The following is a 26,141-nucleotide window of genomic DNA, read 5'->3' as shown; positions in this document are numbered from 1 at the left end:
GCCTGGGCGACAAGAGCGTAACTCCATCTCAAAAATAAATAAATAAAATAAAATAAAAAGAAAATAATGTATATTTCAAGTCAAAGTAATCTTGGTATCTTTTAAAAAATTAAACATGGTGACTTTCACACATTAAAAATTACACATACATAAAAAGTTAGTCTAAATATGTTTTAAGACGCACGTGTCATTTCCAAAATATTTTTAATATTAACTTGAAACAACACAAGACAAACAGAAAACCAACCTCAGGGCCTGAATGTATAGTCAGGAAACTTTCCACAGCAGTCAAAGTACCTAAAAGAGCAGGAGAATGGTAAAAAGCAAAATAAAATCTAAATTATTTAGGACAAGTAATAATAAACAATGCCTATTCACTTAGAGACTAGCTTTTCTATGCCTACAGCTGACATAGAAAATCTGTACAGATAACAGTTTTATTATGTTTTTGTACACAGACTTAAGAAGTAGCTATGGCCAGGTAAACCATCAGAAAGAGTAGACTAGCATAAACTCTATTCGCTAGTACTGACAAAATCTTTTCTAGTATTTAAAAACTGATGACAGTAAGAATCACCCCCAATAAGGCAACAATTGAGCTCACTCGAATGCTGGTGGCACAGGCCTATAATCCCAGCGTTTCGGCTCGAATGCTGGTGGCGCAGGCCTATAATCCCAGCATTTCGGGAGGTCAAGGCAGGAAGTCACTTTCTTTCTTTCTTTCTCTTTTTTTTTTTTTTTGAGACGGAGTCTGTCACTCAGGCTGAAGTGCAGTGCAGTGGCGCGATCTCGGCTCACTGCAAACTCTGCCTCCTGGGTTCAAGCGATTCTCCTGCCTCAGCCTCCTGAGTAGCTGGGATTACATTTTTAGTAGAGACAGGGTTTCACCATATTGGCCAGGCTGGTCTCGATTTCCGGACCTTGTGATCTGCCCACCTCGGCCTCCCAAAGTGCTGGGATTTCTGGCCCCCATCTTTTTTAGAAAAATTAGCCAGCCACAGTGGCATGGATCTGTAGTCCTAGGGACTACTACTACTCCCGTACTAGGGAGGCTGGGGTAAGAGGACTGCTTGAGCCCAGGAGTTCAAGGCTGCAGTGAGCTATGATCGCGCCACTGCACTCCAGCCTAGCCTAGGCGACAGAACAAGAGCTTGTCAAAAACAAAAAGAAAGAAGAAAGAAGTTAGATCCATGGGAATTATTCTGCTTTAAAATATGACAGCTTTCAAGAGGCTTATTAACAGTGGGTTACAATGAATGTACACAAAAACTATCAAAACACCCTTTGTGATGGCTTATAAAACACTAAGACTACTAAAATGAAACAGAAATAAGTATAAAATAAAAATTGGAAACCAAGCCAGGAAAAAGCAGACATCAAGTGTATTAACCATGAAGACTAATATGCAGGCATAGTGGTTAAGCATTGAATTAATTATTGAGTTTCTCAAGAACAATGAGGCAAAAGAAAAATATAATGGCTGGCTAATTCTCAAAATCTGATAAATGAAATATATTCATTCCTTAAGTGCTTTTAATTCTAAGAGAAAATTAAAACATGGGGCCTTACAAAGTTGACACCAAGCAAAATAATAAATAACCACATAATCAACAAAGCTGTTACAGCAGAAGAGAACTACAGCCAGGTAAACATCATTAGTCTGGCCACAGACAAAAATAAAAAACAGATCATTCAAATATAACTCACTAGAGGCGATTCTGATGGTTACTAAAAGAATGTGGCCTGGGTATGTGGCTCTGTGATCTAACCCCATCCACAGAACCCCTAAAGCGTAATCTAATAAAAGTGGACCACCTGCATCAACGATCAGCTGGCTGACTTCTAGCGTTCAGGATCCGAAAAAATGTTTACACAAACCTTAAACTAATATTTCTCCCTTACGAAGGAAAAAGTCTTATTCAAATAAAAGCAGAGAACAACCTCAAGAAACAGGATTATCGTGAAGAAAACTAAACTTCACAGACTTTAAAGAATTATTTTAATAAATGGAGACATATTAGGTCTAAGGATTGGAACACTGAATATTTTGAAGATGTTCAATTCACATTTCCCTTTTTAATTGGAATGGTTCTAGTGTTTAACTATTCATTACGTATGATACAGGCTACTGCCTTCTGACATTCATTCATTCATTCATTTATTTATTTATTTGAGACGGAGTCTTGCTCTGTCGCCCAGGTTGGAGTACAGTGGCGTGATCTCGGCTCACTGCAACCTCTGCCTCCCGGGTTCAAGCGATTCTCCTGCCTCAGCCTCCCGAGTAGCTGGGATTACAGGCGCCTGCCACCACGTCCTGCTAATTTTTTTTTTTTTTTGCATTTTTAGTAGAGACAGTATTTCACCACGTTGGCCAGGCTGGTGATCCAACCGCCTTGGCCTCCCAAAGTGCTGGGATTACAGGCGTGAGCCACCATGCCCAGCCCTGAAATTTATTATGTAAGAAACTATTCTATTCCTAAAAATGTAAAATCACTAAATGGTGTGAATTCTCAATTTTCAAATCATTTTTTGAGATGGGCACATAGCTGCTCACCTCTGATATGATTATATAACTTCCTAATGCTAAACCTTGGTCTCAATATATTGTTCTTCTAAAATGCCACTGGATGAGCTGGGCATGGTGCCTCACGTCTGTAAATCCCAGCACTCTGCCAGGCCAAGGTGGGAGGATCACCTGAGGCCAGGAGTTCAAGACTAGCTTGGGCAACACAGTGAGACCCCATCTCTACAAAAATTTTATAAAATTAGTTGGGTATGGTGGCATAAGCCTGCAGTCCTAGCTACTTAGGAGGTTGTGGAGGGAGCACTGCCTGAGTCCAGGCGTTCGTTACAGTGAGCTATGGCACAGCAAGAACCTGTCTCTTAAAAAACTTTTTAAATGACACTGGATTTATTAAAATTTTATATAGTATTTTCTTTTTACTTCTAATTTCACAAGCAAGCAAGATCTGTAGTTTGTGTGTGTGCGCTATCTTTGTTGGACTTTGGTTTCACAGTTATGCTTTTTAATATACGCTGGAACATTTTCCAATTTTTTAAGTCTAGAACACTTTATATGGCACTGAAGTCACCTGTTTCAGGTTTGTTTTTTGTTGTTGTTTTGTTTTGTTTTGTTTTTTGCTTTTTTTCTAAGAGACAAGGTGTCACTCTGTAACCCAGGCTAGAGTGCAGTGGTGCAATCACAGCTTACTATAGCCTCAAACTCCTGGGCTCAAGTGATCCTCCTACCTTAGCCTCCTGAGGAGCTAGGACTGACTACAGGTGTGCACCACCACATCTGGCTAATTTTTTATTTTATTTTTTAAAGACGAGTCTTGCTATGTTGCCCAGGCTGGTCCTGAACTCTTCGCCTCGAGAGATCCTGCTGCCTCAACCTCCCGAGTAGCTAAGACTTGGGAGCAAGCCACCACAGCCTGCTCAGGGAATTTTCTAAACCAGACACTCTTAAATATGCAAAACATTAGTAACTTCAAATGTTTTATTGTAACATTCATTATTTTATCCATTATTAAATAACTGTCTCCAATTCTGTGTTCAATACTTTCTAGCTTTGATGGTTAAAAATTTAAAACCTTTTTAAACTATAATATACAAATTATGCTTTAAAATGTGCTGATTCCTAAACAAAGCAAGCTTGAATTTATAATGGTTGCCAAAGGTGTTTTCCAGAAATCTGACAGCTCAAACCAAACTATACTGAGACAATAATATATCACTGTAAAATACAGTATTATCCATGTCTCAACAATAGTCTCAATAGCATTTTATTAAAAGTGCAGCTATATTAAAAACAAAACGTGTGTTTTAATATTACCCATTTATGGCTATGTTTCTTTTTTCAACTAGATTTTAGTTCACCACAGTTACAAACATGAAGCCCTTGCACCGTACTGTTAAGTTCCATGATTGCTTATTGATCAATAATTACCATTCGTTTTATTTCTGGTATATATTACTCCCAGATCTGCCGGAATGGAGTCAAAGCCACTGCTTCCAATGATATAAACCCCTTTGTCTGCAGCTTTCTCATGATACTTCAATTGCATTAGTTCCAGAAACTAAAAAATCCAGGATAAGAATTTTAATTAGAGTTATGCAGAAAGACATAGACCAGTATTAAATAATTTATCTTTAAAAACAAAGCAATCAAACTTTGAAAATGCTAACCAGTGTGGCTCTGCAGCAAAATATTAACTGTCAAAATATTTTTTCACTTATTCAGCAAATACAGCACCTACTGTGTACCAGATGGCATGGAAGATATGCTCACCTGACTTTATGACACTTAATATTTTTAGAATGACTTTTAAATATAAAAGTAATGCCTATTATAAAAAATTAAATAAAACATAAAAAATAGAAAGTAGAAAAAAATTACCCCAAACGGCATTACCCAGATGAACACTGTCACAGACACAGAGCTCTGCACACGCACAGAGAGCAGGAAAGGAGATGACGGCAGAGGGCACAGGGGAATAACGTCCGCTCTGCTCTTCCGCCTGTTTTTAGAAATTACTTTTTAAAAACAATGTAAGATTTACAGAAAAATGGAATAGGAGAGAGTTCCCAAGTACCCTGCAGTCCAGTTTTCTCTACTTTTAACATCTTTTACATGAACGGTTGTTACAATTAATGAACCAATACTGACATATGATTTAATTCGCTAAAGTTCACAGTTCATTCTGATTCCCTTAGTTTTTACTGAACCCCTTTTTCTGCTCCAGGATCCCATCCAGGATTACAGTCGGTTGTTATGTCTCCTTCGGCTTCTTTTGGCTGCGACAGTTTCTCACACTTTCCTTGTCTCTGATAACCTTGATGGTTTTGAGGAGTACTGGTCAGGCATTTTGTAGAGTTCCCCTCTACTGGAATTTGTCTCATGTTTCTCTCATTATTAAACTGGGGTTACGGGTTTTGGAAAGAGACCACAGGGGTAAAGTGCTATTCATTTCATATCATATCATATCATATATCATATCATATCCTATCAGGACTACGCACTGTCAACATGATTTACCAGGGTTCGTCAGGTTTCTCCACTGTCAATTTATGCTCCCTCTTCCAGAGGGTGACACACATACACAATCACACCTGTTCAGGCACATACACAGACACAAACACACACCACATACACACTCATTCATGCACATACACAAACACGAACACAATCACACACACATTTGCTCATGCACAAACACACGTTAACAGTCACACTAACACAGTTACACTCACACATACACACAAACACATTAACACAGTCACACACACAGCTGCTTGCATATCAATGTGGAGAAGTTACATAAATTATGTGGAATTCTTCCACACAGATTTGTCTCTTCTCATCCCCTGCCCTTTTTGTTTTGTTTTGTTTTGTTTTGAGACGGAGTCTCGCACTGTTGCCTGGGCTGGAGTGCAGTGGCGTGATCTCGGCTCACTGCAACCTCCACCTCCCAGGTTCAAGCGATTCTGCTGCCTCAGCTTCCCGAGTAGCTGGGATTATAGGCATCTGCCACCACACCCAGCTAATTTTGTATTTTTAGTGGAGACAGGGTTTCTCCATGTTGGTCAGGCTGGTCTCAAACTCCTGACCTCAGGTGATCCACCTGCTTCAGCCTCCCAAAGTGCTGAGATTACATCCCCTGCCCATTTTAAAAATAAATTGTCTTTATTTTATTATTGACTTGTAAAAATTCTTTATATATTTTGGGTTTTGTTTTTTTTGTTTGAGATGGAGTCCTGCTCTGTCACCAGGCTGGAGTGCAGTGGCATGATCTTGGCTCACTGCAACCTCTGCCTCCCAGGTTGAAGTGATTCTCTTGCCTCAGCCTCCCGAGTAGCTGGGACTACAGGCATGCGTCACCATGCCCAGATAATTTTTGTATTTTTAGTAGAGATGGGGTTTCACCATGTTGGCCAGGATGGTCTCGATCTCTTGACCTCGTGATCTGCCCGCCTCGGCCTCCCAAAGCACTGGGATTACAGGCGTGAGCCACCTAGTCCGGCCCTCTGGTTCTTTATTAGGTTTCTTGTTGTTGTTTTGAGACAGGATCTCACTCTGTTGCCCAGGCTGGAGTGCAGTGGTTCAATCTTGGCTCACTGCAGCCTCCACCTCCCGGGTTCAAGTGATTCTCATGCCTCAGCCTTCTGAGTAGCTGGGATTGCAGACATGCACCACCAAACCTGGCTGAGTTTTGTACTTTTAGTAGAGAAGGGGTTTCGCCATGTGGCCAGGCTGGCCTCAAACTCCTGGCCTCAAGTGATCCACCCACTTTGGCTTCCCAGAGTGCTGGGATTACAGGCATGAGCCAACGTGCCCAACCCCTTATTAGGTTTTGATATTATGGCTGGGCACAGTAGCTCATACCTGTAATCCCAGCATTCTAGGAGGCCGATGTGAGTGGATCACTTGAGGCCAGGAGTTTGAGACCAGCCTGGCCAACAAGGTAAAACCCTGTCTCTACCAAAAATACAAAAATTAGTCAGGTGTGGTGGTGTGCACGTGTACCCCCAGCTACTCAGGAGGGTGAGGCGGGAGAATCGCTTGAACCTAGGTGGCAGAGGTTACAGTAAGCCAAGATCGTACCACTGCACTCCAGCCTGGGCAACAGAGAGAGACTTGTATCAAAAAAAAAAAAAAAACCCCAAGAGATTTGATACTACTTTTATGATAGTTTATAGATGACTTAAAAGGTTTTCACCATGCTCTGGGTTATTTTAAATAACACGGGAATTGTTTTTTGTTTTTGTTTTGTGTTTTTGAAGACAGGGTCTCACTACATTGCCCAGGCTGGAGTACAGTGGCGTGATCATAGCTCACTGCAGTCTTGACCTCCCAGGTTCCAGTGATCTTCCTGTCTCAGTCTCCTGAGTAGGTGGGACCACAGGTGTGTGCCACCAACTCCTGGCTAATTTTTTAACTCATGGGTTCAAGTCATCCTCCCAAAATGCTCCCAAAGTGCTGGGATAACAGGTGTGCGCCCCCTCACCTGGCTTTTTTTTTTTTTTTAATTTGTTTCCTCCTCCTTCTTGAATCAATTTTGGTAATTTACACTTTCTCAGTATTTTCCAGTATTTTACCAATTGATAAACTGCAAATACATATTAGTATCATATTGGCACACTGATGATGATAACCAGTAGTTACTACAGAGACACATGATGTTACCATTTTAAAGGCTGAAGAAGAGCTTAATGCCTGTTAACACATAACTTCCTGTGGTCAGGCAAACCTCAATTGAAGACCTAGTTCTTCTACTTACTAGATGCATTACTGAGCCAGTTATTTAAGCTTCCTCAGCTTTAATTTCCTCATCTATAAAAAATGGAGGAAGATAACTACTCTATACGTATTTTTTAAAAAGTTACATAAAACACTTAGCACAATGTTGGGCATATAGTAAGCATTCAATAAATGTGAACATTTAAAATCTTTAGGTTGATTTTACACTAGTGAACTTTACCTTTATTTTTATGTAATGTTATAAAGGTAACTGATTTTTTTTTTTTTTTTTGAGACAGAGTCTCGCTCTGTCGCCCAGGCTGGAGTGCAGTGGCGTGATCTCGGTTCACTGCAAGCTCCGCCTCCCAGGTTCACGCCATTCTCCTGCCTCAGCCTCCCAAGTAGTTGGGACTACAGGCGCCTGCCACCCCGCCCGGCTAATTTTTTGTATTTTTAGTAGAGACGGGGTTTCACCGTGTTAGCCAGGATGGTCTCGATTTCCTGACCTCATGATCCGCCCACCTCGGCCTCCCAAAGTGCTGGGATTGCAGGCGTGAGCCGCCGTGCCTGGCCTAAAGGTACCTGGTTTTTAAAAGGGAATTCAAAATTAAAACCTTACAGAAGTGAGATTCTAAGAGTCATGCACAGTTCGCTATTTTAATTGATTCAGTTTAAAGCATGAAGTAGCTATCATAAGCACAGACCTAAAAGAAATGATGTTGTAGAGAGGAAAAAAATTCAAGAAAACTGAAGCTAAGACCTTACCATCGGTGCTCTCCTTCGAGCTATCAATGGAATACCACACGCACACCATCTCTGAACGCTAGAGAGGAGCTGTCGGCTTCTCAATAGGTCTGCAAAATTGCACTAAATATTTCCACTTCATGAAACAGAAATGTATGTGTTAATTCTACGTTGTTTCCTTTTCATTTTATATACCTGAGGTTCTCCACTGATGTCGATACAACTGGCTCCATTTTCAATACACGCTTTTATCACAGGTTCTCCATAAAATCGATACTAGGGAAATAAGAAGAAGAAAGAGGTTTATTCTTGCTTGACAAGTTTAACTGAATAAAATGCCATCTAATCCTGGAAGTAAATGGTCCTAGTTATCAAGAAATCATCTGCTAATAAAATAGCCTAAAGATAAATTGAAAAAGTGGCCAGGCACGGTGGCTCACACCTGTAATCCCAGAACTTTGGGAGGCCGAGGCAGGCGGATCACTTGAGGTCAGGAGTTTGAGACCAGCCTGGCCAACATGGTGAAATCCCATCTCGACTAAAAATACAAAAATTAGCCGGGCATGATGGCGCACACCTGTAATCCCAGCTACTTGAGAGGCTGAGGCAGGAGAATGGTTTGAACCTCGGAGGTGGAGATTACAGTGAGCCAAGATCATGCCACTGCACTCCAGCCTGGGCGACAGAGTGAGACTGTCTCAAAAACAAAAAGATAAATTGAGAAAATAAGATAACTGCACAAAAATACCTCGCACAGTGTGAATACATAAAGGCATGATGGAATTACAGAGGAATGTACGCTTACCTCTACCTGAAGACAAAAGGGAAAGTTTCATACAAGTGATTCCCTTGAGTTGAACCCTAAAGAAAAAATAAAAATTTTCCAGGAAAAAGAAAAATCTGGATACAGGAAAAAGTAAATGCAGAGGTGAAGAAAGAGGAGCTGTTCCTGTTACTTGAAGCAGGAATCAAATACACTGGAGTAGGAAGTGGAAAGAGATTAGTCTGGAAAGGCAGGCTACGGCCACATCAGGAAGGACAACATGTGCTATGCTAACAGGTTTCAACTTTATCCTTTCTAGTTTACTTGGCCTTCCTGGAGAATTTTAAACAGGATTGTGGTATAAGACTTACAGCACAGATGATATACTAAAGATGAGACATACCATACTAAAAAGGCGGAAATGACTGGATTTCCAGAGTAGCTGGGCTGGACATGGGGGCCAAGAACCCGTGGTACCACTGGCCAAAATTAAAAACAAACAGGAAGAAGAGAGTATGCAAAGGATAAGTTTGATACTGAACAGAGCAGATATTCTGAGCCTATATGACACTAGATTTCTCGTATTATCTGTTACTCAAACTCAAGGAATTAAAATAAAATTTTCATATGTAAAAGCTAATACATCAGAATTCAGTCCCACTTCCAAAGAAGCACGACAAATCTTTCCCTTTGTGAAGAAGTACATTAGAAGCGCAAACTCCTCTGCTTTATTCATTCCTGGCAGCAAAAGATGCAGGAAGGAAACCGTTTCTTTCTTCCAGCCTTCGAGAAACAAGGGACACTTAAAAGACAGGGCAATGCAACAACTGACCTTTACAAATAGGTCAGATGGGCTGTCCTCTCACCTAACTCCAAGACCTCACGCCTCTTACTAAGAATGGCGGATAGGCCGGGCGCGGTGGCTCAAGCCTGTAATCCCAGCACTTTGGGAGGCCGAGACGGGCGGATCACAAGGTCAGGAGATCGAGACCAGCCTGGTTAAATACGGTGAAACCCCGTCTCTACTAAAAAATACAAAAAACTAGCCGGGCGAAGTGGCGGCGCCTGTAGCCCCAGTTACTCGGGAGGCTGAGGCAGGAGAATGGCGTAGACCCGGGAGGCGGAGCTTGCAGTGAGCTGAGATGCGGCCACTGCACTCCAGCCTGGGCGACAGAGCGAGACTCCGTCTCAAAAAAAAAAAAAAAAAAAAAGAATGGCGGATAACACTGGAATTACAGGACTGGGAGAAGTGTGTGAAATTCGAGTTCCTAGCCTTCCATTAACCACATGAAATGAATGAAGAACTTTACTTCTCAGGCAGTATGGTGTCATGGAACAAAGGATTTCAAGGCAGTGGACCCAAGTTCACACCTGGAATCCATCACCTACTAACTATATGAATTTATTTATAAATCACTTAAATTGTCTACCAAATGAATAAAATACACACTTTAAACATATTTAAATAGAACTAAAGTTGAGATTAAAACATAAGTTGAAGCTCTATATTCTTTCTGCACCCAGTGGATTATCCTGGTTAATCCTTAGGGTTTGCACACATCCATTTTAAAACTCATTTGGAGCTTTCTCGGCCTGTCTCTGGATATTTCACTCCCAAATTTCTCAAGTTGGCCATGAGTCCACCTGCTTTAGAATCACCTGGGTCGCGTGCTGGTCACAGTCCCACTCCAGACCCCCAGAATCAGGCTTTCTGAGGTAGACTCCAGTAACTTGCATTTTAAATAAGCCTCACAGGTGACTCTTGTGTACTTCAAAGATGGAGAATCACTGACTTGGACATTCTCCCAGGAAATCTCACCTACTCTCCCAACTTCAATCAAATCTGTGCTGTGACCTCCAACCTCTACGTCTAGAGTCGCTCACTGAATGGGTTTCCCTCCCTGTGTTTTTTGTTAGAAAGGTCAGGACCAGTGACAGCACAGGACATGTGGCGTGAGTCACACATAAAACTAATTTCACTTTGCCTACATTTTCCTTTTATTTTCTCTTCACCCTGATTTTCTCACTTACTTATAAAACATCATATACAAACAATATATTATTTGTATTTTCCGTCTTGATGCAAGGTATCTAGCAGACACCTCAATTTCAACAAGTCTAAAACTGAATTCATCATCTCTCTCTCTAAACCTATTTCTCCTCCTCCACTTTCTAGCACATGCTTCAGTGTGTAGCCTCTAGGCCGGGTGTGGTGGCTCAAACCTGTATCTCAGCACTTTGGGAGGCTGAGGCAGAAGGATCGCTTTGAGACTCTGTCTCTCTAAGAAAAAAAATGTGTGTGTGTGTGTGTGTGTGTGTATATATATATAAAATACGATGCTGAGGACTATATATATGCCATTTATATATTATATATATCTATAAATATATAATACATATATTATATAATATATATCTATAAATATCTATAATATATATTATAAATCTATAAATATCTATAATATGCATTATATCTACATGTAATATAGATATATAATACATACAAGGACTATATATATATGGCATATATGTATAAACACATGGCCAGGCACAGTGGCTCACGTCTGTAATCCCAACACTTTGGGAGGCCAAGGCGAGTCAATCACTTGAGCTCAGGAGCTAGAGACTAGCCTGGGCCACAGGGCAAAACCCCGTCTCTACAAAAAATACAAAAAGTACACAGATGTGATGGCCCGAGCCTATAGTCCCAGCTACTTGCAGGGCTGAGGCGGGAAGATCACTTGAGCCCAGGAGGTTGACACAGCAGTGAGCTGTGTTCGTGCCACTGTACTCCAGCCTGGGCAACAAAGTGAGACCCCCATCTCAAAAAAATAAAAATACAAAACAAAGTATAGCCTCTAGTTCAGCCTGCCTGGGTCCCACTTCTAACATCTTTCTGATGTGCTCAAATGAGGAAAGACTCTGAGACAAAACCGTGCAAACGGCTGAACAGTAGAGTGCTCTAGAATGTGGGCTTTGAAGTCAGGCCAGACTTACATCCAGGCTCTGCAGCCAGTAGCTGTGTGACCTTGGGCAAGTCACTTTACCTAAGCACCAACCTCTTCAATCAAAGAATGGTGATGAAGAACAACACCCACTTCCTTGGGAGCTGTGAGGATGAAATAAGAGAATACAAAGAGCCTGGCGCAGGGCTAGGCACATGGCACTCAGATGTCTTCTTTTCTGTTATTATCAATGGCATTACTCCCCACATAATTCTCAGGTTAAAACCTGGAAGCAGGCTGGGTCATGCCTGTAATCCCAGCACTTTGGGAGGCCGAGGCAGGTGGATCACCTGAGGTCAGGAGTTCAAGACCAGCCTGGCCAATTTGGTGAACCCTCGTCTCTACCAAAAATACAAAAATTAGTTGGGCGTGGTGGCGTGAGCCTGTAGTTCCAGCTACTCAGAAGGCTGAGACAGGAGAATTGCTTGAACCCGGGAGGTGGAGGTTGCAGTGAGCCGAGATTGCGCCACTGCACTCCCGCCTGGGCGACAAAGCAAGACCCGTCAAAAAAAAAGAAATCTGGAAGAAGTTTCTCACGCTACCTATCCTGGAAGTCACCAAGTTTTATCTATTCAGTCTCCTAAAAATATCTCAAATCAGTCTCCTCTCCCCTACACAATTATATCTTAGTTCAGACCCCATCAACACTCATCTAATCTACGACAAATAGGCCCTAACTGGTTACACTGCAGCCAGCTAGCCCCATCTCCAAATACATAACAAACTGTTATTCTAAAATAAAAATCTGATGTCACCTTTCCTCCTGCCTCACTCCTGTAACATATCCACTCTTAAAACCTGATAGACTGGATTAAGAAAATGTGGCACATAAACACCATGGAATACTATACAGCCATAAAAAAGGATGAGTTGACATCCTTTGCAGGGACATGGATGAGGCTGGAAACCATCATTCTGAGCAAACTATCACGAGGACAGAAAACCAAACACTGTATGTTCTCACTCATAGGTGGGAATTGAACAATGAGAACACATGGACACGGGGTGGGGAACATCACACACCAGGGCCTGTCATGGGGTTGGGGGTGGGGGTGGAGATAGCACTGGAGGAAATACCTAATGTAAGTGACGGGCTGATGGGTGCAGCAGGCCAGCGTGGCACATGATACCTGTGTAATGAGCCTGCATGTTGTACACATGTACCCTAGAACTTAAAGTATAATAAAAATAACAAAAACAAAAACAACCTCTACAATATATAGTACAAAGTCCAAACTTCTTAGCATGTCACAGAAAGTCCTTAGCATCATATCATACCACAGTCCCTTAATTCTCATCTTCCAGCAGTTCTAAATTCCATGTAACTCCCCAAGCATGCTGCTTCTCCACACCCAGTGTGCTTGCTTCCACTGCCTGGAGCATCCTCCCTCCATTCTGCCAGGCCAACTCCCAGCTCCTCCAGGCTCTGCCTCACAGCCACAGGCTCACTCTCAGTCTGCCCATTCCTTACTTTTACTGCATTTTGTCACATCTGGCCCACTTCTTCGAGTAATCTGGAGTTGAGCCTTCTCACTTATTCCTATTTTATGAACTTGATAGATTTTTCTCTACTTCGTACCCTGTGCTTGTCTGAGATAGGTGAACACAGTCAGAGCAGCAATCCTTCATCACGGGGAGATCCTTCTCCTGTGAGGCCAATTAGCTTAGAGGTCAGAACTGCAATCCTGCTCTCCATGCTCCATCTTCTTCTGTTTTTTTTTTTTTTTTTTTGAGCCGGAGTTTCATTCCTGTTGCCCAGGCTGGAGTACAATGGCGTCATCTCGGCTCACAGCAACTTCCGCCTCCCGGGTTCAAGCGATTCTCTTGCCTCAGCCTCCCGAGTAGCCGGGATTATAGGCGCCCGCCACCATGTCCAGCTAATTTTTTGTATTTTTAGTAGAGGCAGGGTTTCACTATGTTGGCCAGGCTGGTCTCGAACTCCTGACCTCAAGTGATCTGCCTGCCTCGGCCTTCCAAAGTGCTGGGATTCCAGGCGTGAGCCACCGCGCCCGGCCCTCAAAGCTCCATCTTCTAACCCAGTGGTCTCCCAAGTAGTCTTCCCCCAAGGGAAGCACAGAAAGATCCACTGAGGGTGAAAGTAAATATTAGAACTTTTATATTTCATGTTAATGTTTACAAAAAACACAAAGAAAAACATGACGCTCTATTAACAGTTACCATATGGACTGACTACGAGACATTCCCTGGGCCATGTTAAGTGGTCATGTGTTGAAGGCAGGACACAGCAGGTATCCTGAGGGGATTGTGGGAGAGTTTCTATCACACACAGGGGGCCTCAGCACCACTCTGCATTTGGTCATTTTCACTTTACTGCAGCCTAATGCCTGAATGAGGATACTGAGGTTCTAAAGCTTGAACACTGAGGCCTCGGGCATTTAGAGTGGGGAGGATAAAGACGCAATGGAGGAGACTAGGACTTCCAGGGTGAAGCTGGTGGACAGGAGGAAAACTACAAGAAGATGACAATGCAGAAGCCAAGCAAAGAAAGGAGAAAGTGGTCAGCTGGATCAATGCGAAAGCTTTCAGATGAGGACTGGATTTGACAGGATGGGACTTTAGCAGAGTACTTTCACTGGAGGAGGGAGGAGGAGGGAGGAGGGAGGAAAACAAAAGCCCAACAGGAGTCGTTTGAGGAGGAGGTGAAGCAGCAGAGATAGTGAGTCGTGAGAATTCTTTCAAGGAGGTTGCTAAAAGGGGGGCACAACAAATAGAGTAGTTGGAAGGTATGTGGAATCAAGCAGCTTTTCTTTAAAGATGGGAGACATCACATACTTAAATGCTGATGGAAATAATCCAGTAAAGAGGAGAAATCCGAGAAAAAGATAATGTGTAACTGTAAACATGAAGTGTTGAGGGAAGTCAGGAACCCCGAACAGAGGGACCCGCTGAAGCCGTGGCAGAAGAACATAAACTGTGAAGATTTCATGGACATTTATTAGTTCCCCAAATTAACACTTTTATAATTTCTTATGCCTGTCTTTACTGTCATCTCTGAACATAAATTGTGAAGATTTCATGGACATTTATCACTTTCCAAATCAATATTCTTGTGATTTCCTATGCCTGTCTTTAATCTCTTAATCCCGTCATCTTCCTAAGCTGAGGATGTATGTCGCCTCAGGGCCCTGTGATGATTGTGTTATCTGTACAAATTGTTTGTAAAACATGTGTGTTTGAATAATATGAAATCTGGGCATCCTAAAAAAGGAACAGGATAACAGCGATTTTCAGGGAACAAGGGAGATAACCATAAGGTCTGATGCCTGTGAGGCCGGGCAGAACAGAGTCATATTTCTCTTCTTGCAGAAGCGAATAGGAGAAATATCACTGACTTATTTTCCCAGCAAGGAATAACCCTGGGAAGGGAATGCATTCCCAGGGGGAGGTCTCTGAAATGGCCGCTCTGGGAGTGTCCGTCTTATGCGGCTGAAGAAAGGGATGAAATATGCCCTGGTCTCCTGCAGCGCTCTCAGGCTTGCTAGGATTAGGAAATTCCAGTCTGGTAAATTCTAGTCAGACCGGTTGTCCGCTCTCGAACCGTTTCCTGTTAAGATGTTTATCAATGATAATGCGTGCCCAGAGGGACATGGAACCTCATCAGTAATTCTAATTTTGCCCTGGCCTTGTGATCTTGCTCTGCCATTTGCCTTGTGATATTCTATTGCCTTTTGAAACATGTGATCTCTATGACCCACTCCCTATTCGTACACTCCCTCCCCTTTTGAAATCCCTAATGAAAACTTGCTGGTTTTGCAGCTCAAAGGGCATCACGGAACCTGCTGACACGTTATGTCACCCCCAGAGGCCCAGCTGTAAAATTTCTCACTTTGTATTCTTTCTCTTTATTTCTCAGACTGGCCGACACTTAGGAAAAATAGAAAAGAATCTACGTTGAAATACTGTGGGCTGGTTCCCCCGATATCTGGCACTCAGCGTGTTTTTTTCTTTTTCCCAAGCGCATGTGGGAACCTGATTCCCTTTGGTAGGTGTGGAGAAACATCATCAGTTCGGTCCACAGAAACGCTTGTTCTGTTCCCTGACGAGTGGTGAGTCTGTCTGTGTACTGTCCGGGTTAACTATGGGTCACGTGGAGTCTAAACATTATACTTATCTCTTCTATATTAAGCTCCAGTTAAAACAGAAAAGGGTTCGAATGCCCATGGAAAATATGGCCACTCTATTCAGGGCAGTAGAAACATACTGTCTTTGGTTTCCTGAAAAAGGAAACTCAGATGTACACCTGTTAAAACGGTGGTGTCCGAGTAACTATGGAAAATATTTTCCTGAAAAAGGAACCTTAGATGTAGAACTATGGGATCGTGTTGGTGCAACATTCCAGGAACTGGTCTTGACAGGGAATTTTGTTCCCATCACTGTCTGGGGTGATTGGGCCTTGGTACGTGCTGTCCTAATGACATACCAATTCTGTGACCCCCTGCAGTTACCACAGTTTTCTGAATCTGATGACCCTCCACCTCTTCCTCAACCTTCCCCTCCCACACGGCCTTTGTTATCTGACCAGCCTCTCCCTTCGCCTACTCCTCCCCCACCTAACGATACTGAGAATTCATTATCTAATTCCAGTGACTTTGGTTTAATGTCACCCGTTGATGATCTCGTTTCTTTTCACGAAGAGCCGGTACTTTTAGCTCCCACGGCTCCGACTCAGACAGCCCGGGACCACATATATGCTGATTCTTCTCTTTTCAAACCTCTGGAGTCAGCTAATAGCTCCAGGACCAAACTACAATTTACCTATAATTCTGCAGGCCCTCCCACATCCATTGTAGCCCCTCACCCTCCAGTCGTTTCAGTTTCTCAACCAGTCACTTTGCCATCCACTCAGCCAGCTTCTCTATACCCTTTTCCACACATGGACACCAGTAATCACCAGTATACTTCTGCTCCTTCTGCTCCCCCAATGCTCTTTCCTCACACTGTCATACTGGTCTGACCCCCTCACCCTCAGTTTCCCTTACCTACACATGCTTTTCCTGTCATTTCTATGCTAACTCCATCTCGGATACCTACTCTTAAAATTTCAATGCAACGCTTATTATGCCAAAACAAAACAAAACAAAAGTGGTAGATGTGTGGGCTTATCTGGTCACACTAGAACCTCCTGACACCCAAGGGGTACAAATGTGTCATTATGTACCTCTCAGTCTTACCTTTTTAAAAGAATTTAAGGATGTTTCTACTCCATATGGTCTTACTTCTCCGTTAAAATGGTATTACAAACTTTTTGTACTGAGGTCACTTTGCTTCTCTTACACAGGGACCTTTTGGCAAAAGCTGTTCTGACCCCATCTCAGCATTTACAATGCTGTACATGGTGGGCAGAGGAGGCCCGTCTGCAGGCTCAGCTACATCGGACTAATGGCATTCTAGTTACTCAGGCTCAGCTCACAGGCTCCGACAGCTTCTCTGAGACTTACGCCCAATTAGTCTTTGATGCTCTCACCACAAAACACGTAACAAAGGTGTGTATGAGAGCTTGGGATAAATTATGAGCCCCCAGGCCAAGCTCCTGTTTCTTTTACTAGGGTTAAACAAGGTCACAATGAATTATACCCTGATGTTTTAGCTACATTACAAGATGCTGTTGAAAAACTTGTCTCTGATGAGCACACTCAAGGTATTCTCCTTCATATGTTAGCTTTTGAGAATGCGAACCATGAGTGTAAAACGGCCATGCGTTCTGTCCAATAACAAAATTTACCTGATCACAACGTGTTGCCTGCATATATTAAAGCTTAAATCTGACACAACTGTTTGGATTGAGAAGTGGCCACTCTCTAAAGAAAAACTGGAGGCTTTGACTCAACTGGTTTCTTAACAGTTACAACTTGGAAATGTGGAACCTGCTCTTTCCCCCTGGAATGCTCCTGTGTTTCTACTAAAAAAGAAAAAAAAAAATTCAGGCAAGTGGCAGATGGTAACCAATTTAAGGGCCATTAACGTTGTAATTAAACCTATGGGGGCCATCCAACCCAGCATGCCTGCCCCTACCTTAATACCTAAACATTGGCCTCCCATAGTTATTGATCTTAAAGATTTTTTTACTGTTACTTTACATAAATCAGATTGTGAAGAATTTGCCTTTACTGTACCATCTCTCAATAGTCAGGAGCCTGCAGGTCGTTGTCAATGGGAAGTACTTCCTCAGGGAATGCCAAATAGCCCACCATCTGTCAGCTTTATGTTGGACAGGTGCTTTCACCAGTGTGAGCTCAATTTCCCCAGGCCTATATTCTTCATTATATTGATGATATCTTAATTGCTGCCCCCACTGATAAAGAATTAATAGACTGTTATCAAATTTTAAGCCGCCATGTTACAGAGGCTGGATTACACATCACTCAGGATAAAATTCAACAGACCACTCTTGTTCAACATTTAGGAATGGTGGTTGATAAACAATGTATTCAACCTCAGAAAGTTCAAATTAGGAGAAATTCTTTAAAAACTTTAAATGACTACCAAAAACTTCGGGGTAACATTATTTAAGACCTACTTCAGGCATTCCAACATATGCGCTAACTTGTTTTCTGTGCTGTGTGGAGATTCCAATCTCCGCAGTCCCAGCACTTTGACCTGAGGCTTCACTAGAACTGGAATTCGTAGAGGAAAGAATCCAGACCGCCCAGTTATCTAGAGTACAGCCGTCTCGCCTGTTCAGCTTCTGGTTTTCGCTTCATTACACTCCCCTACTGGGCTAACAGTTCAACATAATGATTTAGTAGAGTGGTGTTTTCTTCCTCATTCTGTGTCAGAAACTTCGTCTGTTTATCTGGACCAAACGGCCAGTCTAATTGGACAAGCTCGGTGTAGAATACTTAAAATTTCCAGATGTGATCTGAATTTAATCATAGTTCCTTTAAATCGGCTCGAAGTTCAAGCCGTTTTTCAACATTCCACATTGTGGCAAATTCACTTGACTGCTTTTATTGGCGTTATTGACAATCATTATCCAAAAAAAATTGATTTCATAAAAATGACATCTTGGGTGGTCCCTTGATTGACCAAAGATCAGCCCATTCCTGAGGCTGTTACGCTGTTCACTGAGGGCTCCAGTAATGGAAATGCTGGTTATGTAGGTCCTACAGACAAGCTTATTTCTACCCCTTATACCTCTGCTCAAAAGGCAGAGTTAATTCCTATAATCACTGCCTTACAGGATTTCCCCAAACCTTTAAATATTGTCTCTGATTCCGCTTAATGTGGGAAAGAGGACATGCTTTGTTTCACCAGGAGATCATCAGTCCCCTTCCTGGGTGCCCACTAAAAGACTTAAACTTCATGTGAATGAAACCACAGGGAAAAGACGTCCGTGTCAGAAACCGCCCTCAGACGTGGTGAGATCTGTGCCAAGTCCTCAGAAGCAGGCACAGCAAATCAAAATGGGTCTGGTTCAATCCTCCCTCATGGCAACAGAGACCCATCTAACTCATCCCACTTCTCCTAATTACCTTTCTTTTTCTCCTTACAAACCTAAAAATCTCACCACTTCTATCAGCCTGAAAAGAACATCCCTCTGCTCTTCTCTTCCTCCTTCAGCACTGGATCTCGCTTACACTAGGTTTTATTTAATGATTCTCCTTCTTATACTTTGTGTCTCACCAGTTTCCTCTCACACTGATTTACCTGCTACACAAAATTATTCTCATTGGGCTTATGTGCCTTTCCCTCCACTTATTCAACCTCTCACCCAGATGGACGCTCCTGCGGAAATCTACACTAACGACAGTGCATGGATGCCCGGAGCTACAGGTGACCATTGCGCCACTTAACCAGGAGAAGGCGGCACTGCATTTAATGTTACCATGGGTTACAAACACCCACTCAGTGCCTTGGACGTGCACCTGGTTGTATCCATCTAGAAACTCAAGTCTGGGCTGCTTATCTTCCGGAGAAATCAGCTACACAGGAATTGGGACATTCAGTCTCTGGCCTCTCCCTTTCTCCTTTAAGACAAATGAAAGGGGGAGTAAGGGAAGATACCCCATACTTTCAATATAAACCTGCAGGAAAACCATGTCCTAAAAATTTTGAGGGCCCATCTAAAACTTTAATTTGGAAAGACTATGTTAACTCACATGCAGTAGTATTTAAAAATGACTCATATGGTTTAGAAATAGACTGGGCACCAAAGGGCTATTTAAAAAACCATTGCTCCTCTGGTAGAAAAGAATGCCCAGAGGCTACTTATTTTATTTCTTACGGGAGAACGAGAATCATCCCTCTACTTTGCATAGGAGATTCAGCTCATTCTTTCCCTTAAAATGGGAAGATAAAGGCATTATCACCCCAGGCTTCATATGATATTCCCCATTCTGAGCCCGAACTTTGGAAATTGGCTATTGCCATGTCTGGACTGCAACTACGGGAAGGGGAAACTCTTCTGTCTGTTGTCCCCGCTATTGTCCCCCCCATCTCCGTATCAATGTGGATTGAGACATTCTGCTTTGCTTACCTCCAACCTGACTGTTCCCATACAGAGCTGTGTTAAGCCTCCTTACATGCTGTTAGTGGGAAACATCAGAATTTGGACAAACAAACCGTCCAATGCATTAACTGTCATTTATACACTTGCATTAACTCCCGTTTTGACTCCAGGAAAAGTGTAATGTTGGTTCGAGCTCGAGAAGGAATCTGGATTCCAGTAACTTTGCCCAGACCTTGGGAATCTTCCTCCTCGATACGTTTAATTAATGAAGTATTACAGCAAAGTCTAAAAAGATCTAAGAGGTTTGTTTTCACTTTAATCGCTGTGATCATGGGCCTAATTACAGTCACTGCGCTAGCAACCACTGCTTGAATGGCGTTACGTCAATCTATTCAAACAGCTCATTTTGTTAATGACTGGCAAGCCAATTCCACCCAAATGTGGAATCCTCAACAAGGCACTCATCAAAAATTGGCTAATCAAATTAATGATTTAAGACAGTCTGTTACGTGGCTGGGAGATCGGGCAGTGAGTCTCGAACACCGCATGCAAACGCAGTGTGACTGGAATAACTCTGGGGCCCAGCTGTGAAATTTCTCTCTTTGTACTCTTTCTCTTTATTTCTCAGACCAGCCGACACTTACGGAAAATAGAAAAGAACCTATGTTGAAATATTGGGGGCTGGTTCCCCCGATAATAAAGTCTTTGAAAACTGTGTCCAATAGGAAGAGGACCAGTTTTTCCTTGGAACAAGAGATACAGCAGACTATAGGGTACGATGCGGATTGGCCGACAGGTAGGTAGGTAGATAGATCTGGTGGTAGGAAGATGAAGAAAGAAATTCTGTTATTAACCAGCTTCTATTTTCATAGTTAAAAAAAAAAGAAAAAAAAATCAGATAAGAACAAGGAAAGAGAGATGGGATACTAAAAGTGCAAGGAAAACAAGGTTGTGAGCTACTTCAGAGAGCAGGAGAGAGAATTCCTGAGAATTCCTGAGCAGAGCTGCTGGAGGTGCTGAGCACCACACGAGGTTTGTAAACACATATTTGAAGGGTGATCAGTTAGCATGGGGATATACTTTTCTCCAGCCACATTGGGTTACTCACGTTCAGGTGAAGAGAAGGTAAGGAGAATAACCAGGGCTGGGATTTTTCCAGAGTACTGAGGAGAAAAAGGCAAGGGAGATGGATGAGGGCCTCCATTACAGAGTGGAGCAGTGGACCTCATGGATGGAATCTAAGCTAGTTAAGAATGAGATGAATCTAAATCCACAACATTTTTATTTAATAGCAATTCACAAACCCTTTTGCTCTCAATTAAAAAGTATTAATATTTTAGAAGTTTAATTTTTAAACATCTTGCCAACTGTGATGGCTTCTTCAGATCACTAAATGTCACCAACACTCACCTTGTTACACAGGCCAAAAGTCTGATGGCCTGCGACTTGATGACTTTTTCATACTCAGTACAACAGCAAAAGCTGTTCTCCTTTGAAAATATACTCTGAACCTAACGACTTCTCAGCACCTCTACCACTACTACCCCAGGGCTTGTGCTTGGACCTTTCCATTGCTCATCCCTTGTTATCTATTTTTTCAATCAGAAGCCAAAGAACTCAAATTTAAATCAGATGAAGCCCTTCCTTTCAACCATTCAACACCTCTTGGTCACACTTGGAAGAAAAACCCACGTCCTGACCACGGCCGGTAAGATCCTACACGACCCAGCTCCTGGGTTTCCCTCTGATCCACTCTCCACCTCTCTGCCCTGCCCAGCCACACTGGCCTCTGTCACACTCTTCCGTCTTGCCAAGCACACTTGCGTCTCAGGACCTTTGTGCCTGCTCTCCCTGGAAAAGCCTCTCCTCAAAAGGTTCATGCAATTTGCTCTCATTTCATTCAGATCTTGGTTCATATGTCAATTCCTCACAGAAACCTTCCCTGACCATCTATCTAAAAACACCGACATGCCAACACCTTTTCTCCTTTCTCGGCTTCACTCTTCTTCAAAGCACTTTTCATTACCTCCTATTACAATCCTATTTTTCTGTCTTCCCCACAAGAATGTAATCTCCATGAGGGATTTTCTGTTTCGGTCACCATTGTGTCCCACGTGCCTGCAATAATGCATTTTACATACGGTAAGTATCAATAAATATTCATTCAATAAATGAGTCCTTTTTATTCTTTCTGTGCATTTAAAAAATATATTTACCCAGTAATATAAGAATATAATTTATAAATAAAAAATATACCAGGGATACACACTGAAGGGGTAGACAGTAAAAAGGAAAGAAAATTCTGATAATCACAGATGTAACCAATCAACAAGCCAGTGCACATGCCCTAAGGATAGGGTCATAGAGAGCCTGTCAATCTCTCTCAGGAGACTTTGGTAATCTCCATTTGCTCCTCGCAAGAAGGAAAAACTCCCCATATGGGGTTAAGGCCTTCAACCAACAATTCTGTCCTCTGCCCTTATGTTCCTCTGGAATAGTTTGCTAGAAATGAATGGATTGTTTGTTCTGATACAAAGAAGGGTTGATTACTTACTGGTCCTACGCAATTGAGGACAACTGTTGCCTGTTTAGCCATTTCATCAAGCGAGGCTGGATTAGCGATATCACAAATGATGATTCCAACTTCAGACGACAGTGTTGGTCTTCCTAAAATAAGAAACAAATGAAGTAAAGAAAATTCCGGTAGAGGATTACATCTTGCTTGTCTTCTTTGTATAGTAATCAGTGACCAGCAAATTACTAAATACACTGATATACTGAAAGCTAGCTCTCCCGTTTAGACAAAAGATAAAACTGTTTTTAATCAGGTAATAAAAAAGGAAAAGGTTATGAGGAAAACTGAGTTAACACTAAGCGTTACTAAAAACCTGACCTTTAAAAAAAAAATCTAATAAAAGCATTGTGTAAATAACAACCCTGTGTAACACGACAATTTAACGATCAAGTTTAAATGCTGACCAGATAACTATCCAGACTTCCTCTCCAACAAGAAATTTACGTCATAAAAATAGTTTCTTGGCCAGGGGCAGCGGCTCAGCACTTTGGGAGGCCAAGGACTTCTCGAGCTCAGGAATTCCAGACCAGCTTGGGCAACACAGCAAGACCTTGTCTCTACTAATAAAAAAAAAAAAAAAAATTATCTGACATGGTGGCATACGCCTGTAGTCCCAGCTACTCAGGAGGCTGAGGTGGCAGAATCACTTAGACACAGAGGTCGAGGCTGCAGCAAGCTGTGATCATGCCACTGCACTCCAGCCTGGGTAGCAGAATGACACCTTGTCTTTAAAAAAACAAAGTTCCTCATCAACTACTAAACAATCACTATGCATGATTTAGTTGTAGGTGATGGAGAGTTTCGGACTGACTGTTAACATCAAAACCATTAGGGCCAGATGTGGTGGCTCACGCCTGTAATCCCAGCACTTTGGCAGGCTGAGACGGGCGGATCACGAGGTCAGCAGATCGAAACCATCCTGGCTAACACGGTGAAACCCCATCTCCACTAAAAATACAAAAAATTAGCCGGGCGTGGTGGCGGGCGCCTGTAGACCCAGCTACTCGCCAGGCTGAGGCAGGAGAATGGCAAAAAAACAAAAAACAAACAAACAAACAAAATTAGAACTCTGAGGTGAAAAGCACACGCTACATAAACACACAGGCTCATAAGAAAATAATTGGAATTAACTGGCTCAACTAAGTGATGCAGGTTTCAATAGGTGAAGGTATATCCCCCACAATAAAACTGGATTTGGGCATTATATATGGTAAGTGACTAGGCTGTACCAGTACGATCTTGCTGAGCCGGAAAAAGAAATGGAAGCATATAATTTAATAGTGAAATTACTTCTCTTGGAAAAATAACGACCAAAAAGCTCTTTGGTCAGAATTACGTGTTGGTAGTATGAGCATCAAAAGCCGTAGGAGAGTCCAGCCTACGTGGTGTCTTCTGTACATAACCACGAACAAAAAGCATTTCGAGCAGGGCATTGTACGAAAGTAGATTAAACAGAAAGAATGTAGTATTTCCAGAACTCTAACGGGTGTCTGTATAAGAGAAATCTACGGTGGGGAGTTAATAGCCAAATTTAAAGGCTACGGAGTCGTAAGTCAGATGTCTCCCCAGCCATGAAGGCAGCAGGATCCCTGCGTCTGTCTCCTCTCTGTCCCATCCTGCACCCCAGACTCGGGACAGGTCTCAGCAAGGACAAGGTCACTCAATAAATAGACGCTACCTGAATGCTTAGAGAATCGATGAATATATGCTACCTGAATGCTTAGAATAAGTAAGTGTCTAAACCAGATATACACACTTTTTATTCTCTGAAGAGGAATACTGCTGGAGTATTCTTACACACAAAAAAGAAACTAAAACAGAATAGCCACAAAGACACTGTCAATACAACTCTTAAGTGTGCTCTCCCGTCCTCAAAACACAAGGCAAAGGGAGACTCCGATCTCCAAGAGACCAAAGCCCTCCCCTCCTCTCCGACCAAATATTAAGAAACCCGCAGACTCAACAGGTGCCCCTGCGGCGGGGCAGGATGAAGCAGAGAGAGGGGCAACTCAAGTTCTTGGCCATTTCGCCAGGGGAACTCCCCAAACTGAGACAGAAATGCAAAAGCGGGAAACAGGAGGGAGTGAGTGTGTGTGTGTGTATTCAGTGTGTATCCCTGGTGTGTGTATACACACACACACACACGTATATAGTTAAGGAGGTGGAACAAAGCTGTGGCAATACTTGAAACATCCCTCCCTCTCCTCTTCCCGTCCTCACGCAGGGCTCGGGGACACGCACCCCTGCGGAGAAACGCTGGTTTGGGGCGACGCGGGGTCCCCAGCCCAGCCACCGCGCAGCCCCGTCCCGCCCGCCCCTTTACCCAGCTTCAGGGCCGCCTTCTCCAGCACCCGCTGCAGCTTCTCCCGGGAGCGGCCCGCCACCGCCCAGGGCAGGCGGGAGCTCCGCTCCGGGTCCACCTGCTCCCGGGCCACCTCCTCGGTCACGAACTGGCCGGTGAAGCCAGAGGCGCCGAACACCACCAGGTGGAAAGGCCTCTGCTCGGTCGCCATGACGAGTCCACTGCGAGCCCAGGCCCGGGGCGCGCTGAGTCCACGGCGCCTGCGCCTCCGGCAGCGACCCCAGTACCCGGCGCAGCAACCGCCGCGTCGCCGCCGCCAGCGCCGCGCTCCCTTCACCCCGCGCGCGCCGCCGCGCCAGGGCCGCGCCCAGGCCCACGCCGTCTGGCGCCGGAGCCGCAGAGCAGCCGCTTGCCCGGGGGGCCTGGGACGCGAGGCTTCCTTGGGCGGTGGCTCTGGCTGCCAGTCCGCTTCCAAGCCTGGCAGGCGCCCGCCGCGGCCCATAGTTCCCTCCTGCCGTTTTTCCCGCCCGGCTCTGGCCGCCCCGCGCAGCGCATCTTCCCGCCCTGCTGGAAGCTGGAGGCGGCAGCCGTTTCTTCTTGTTGCACGTGGGCGTGGCGCAAAGAGAGTGCGAGAAAACCTGCCGGTGGCCCACGCCAAGAACCTTTGAGCTGCTTTACTTGCTTGCTTTTCTTCCTTTTTTTCCCTTTCTTTTTCCTTTTCTTTTTTTGAGACGGAGTCTCACTCTGTCGCCCAGGCTGCACTGCGGTGGCGCGATCTCCGCACACTGCAACCTCCGCCTCCCGGGTTCAAGCAATTCTCCTGCCTCAGGCTCCTGAGTAGCTGGGATTACAGGCACGCGCCCCCAGGCCTGGCTAATTTTTGTATTTTTAGTAGAGATGGGGTTTCACCTTGTTGACCAGGCTGGTCTCCAACTCCTGACCTCAGGTGATCCAGCCACCTCGACCTCCCAAAGTGCTGGGATTACAGGCGTGAGCCACTGCACCCAGCCCATTCCTGATTTTTAAAAACTCTCATTAAAAT

At 43.5% G+C, this 26,141-nt stretch overlaps 1 protein-coding gene across 1 annotated transcript in view; it reads right to left on the bottom strand.

Moving 5' to 3' along the window:
• Window positions 1–25,676, bottom strand: part of SCCPDH (saccharopine dehydrogenase (putative)) — a 44,870-nt gene extending 19,194 nt beyond the window's left edge. The window contains exons 1-5 of the mRNA XM_012001226.1: window positions 25,121–25,676; window positions 22,777–22,889; window positions 8,180–8,260; window positions 3,950–4,079; window positions 248–297 (exon numbers count right to left, since the gene is read on the bottom strand). Of these exons, the coding sequence (XP_011856616.1) occupies window positions 248–297; window positions 3,950–4,079; window positions 8,180–8,260; window positions 22,777–22,889; window positions 25,121–25,601 (855 nt within the window). The 5' untranslated portion in view covers window positions 25,602–25,676. The remainder of the gene's footprint in view (window positions 1–247; window positions 298–3,949; window positions 4,080–8,179; window positions 8,261–22,776; window positions 22,890–25,120) is intronic.
• Window positions 25,677–26,141: the final 465 nt, after the last annotated feature.

The sequence above is a fragment of the Mandrillus leucophaeus genome, unplaced genomic scaffold (assembly GCF_000951045.1).
Source record: "Mandrillus leucophaeus isolate KB7577 unplaced genomic scaffold, Mleu.le_1.0 Scaffold655, whole genome shotgun sequence".
In the NCBI taxonomy this organism is placed as follows: Eukaryota; Metazoa; Chordata; class Mammalia; order Primates; family Cercopithecidae; genus Mandrillus; species Mandrillus leucophaeus.
This window is presented reverse-complemented; position numbering and strand designations above follow the sequence as displayed.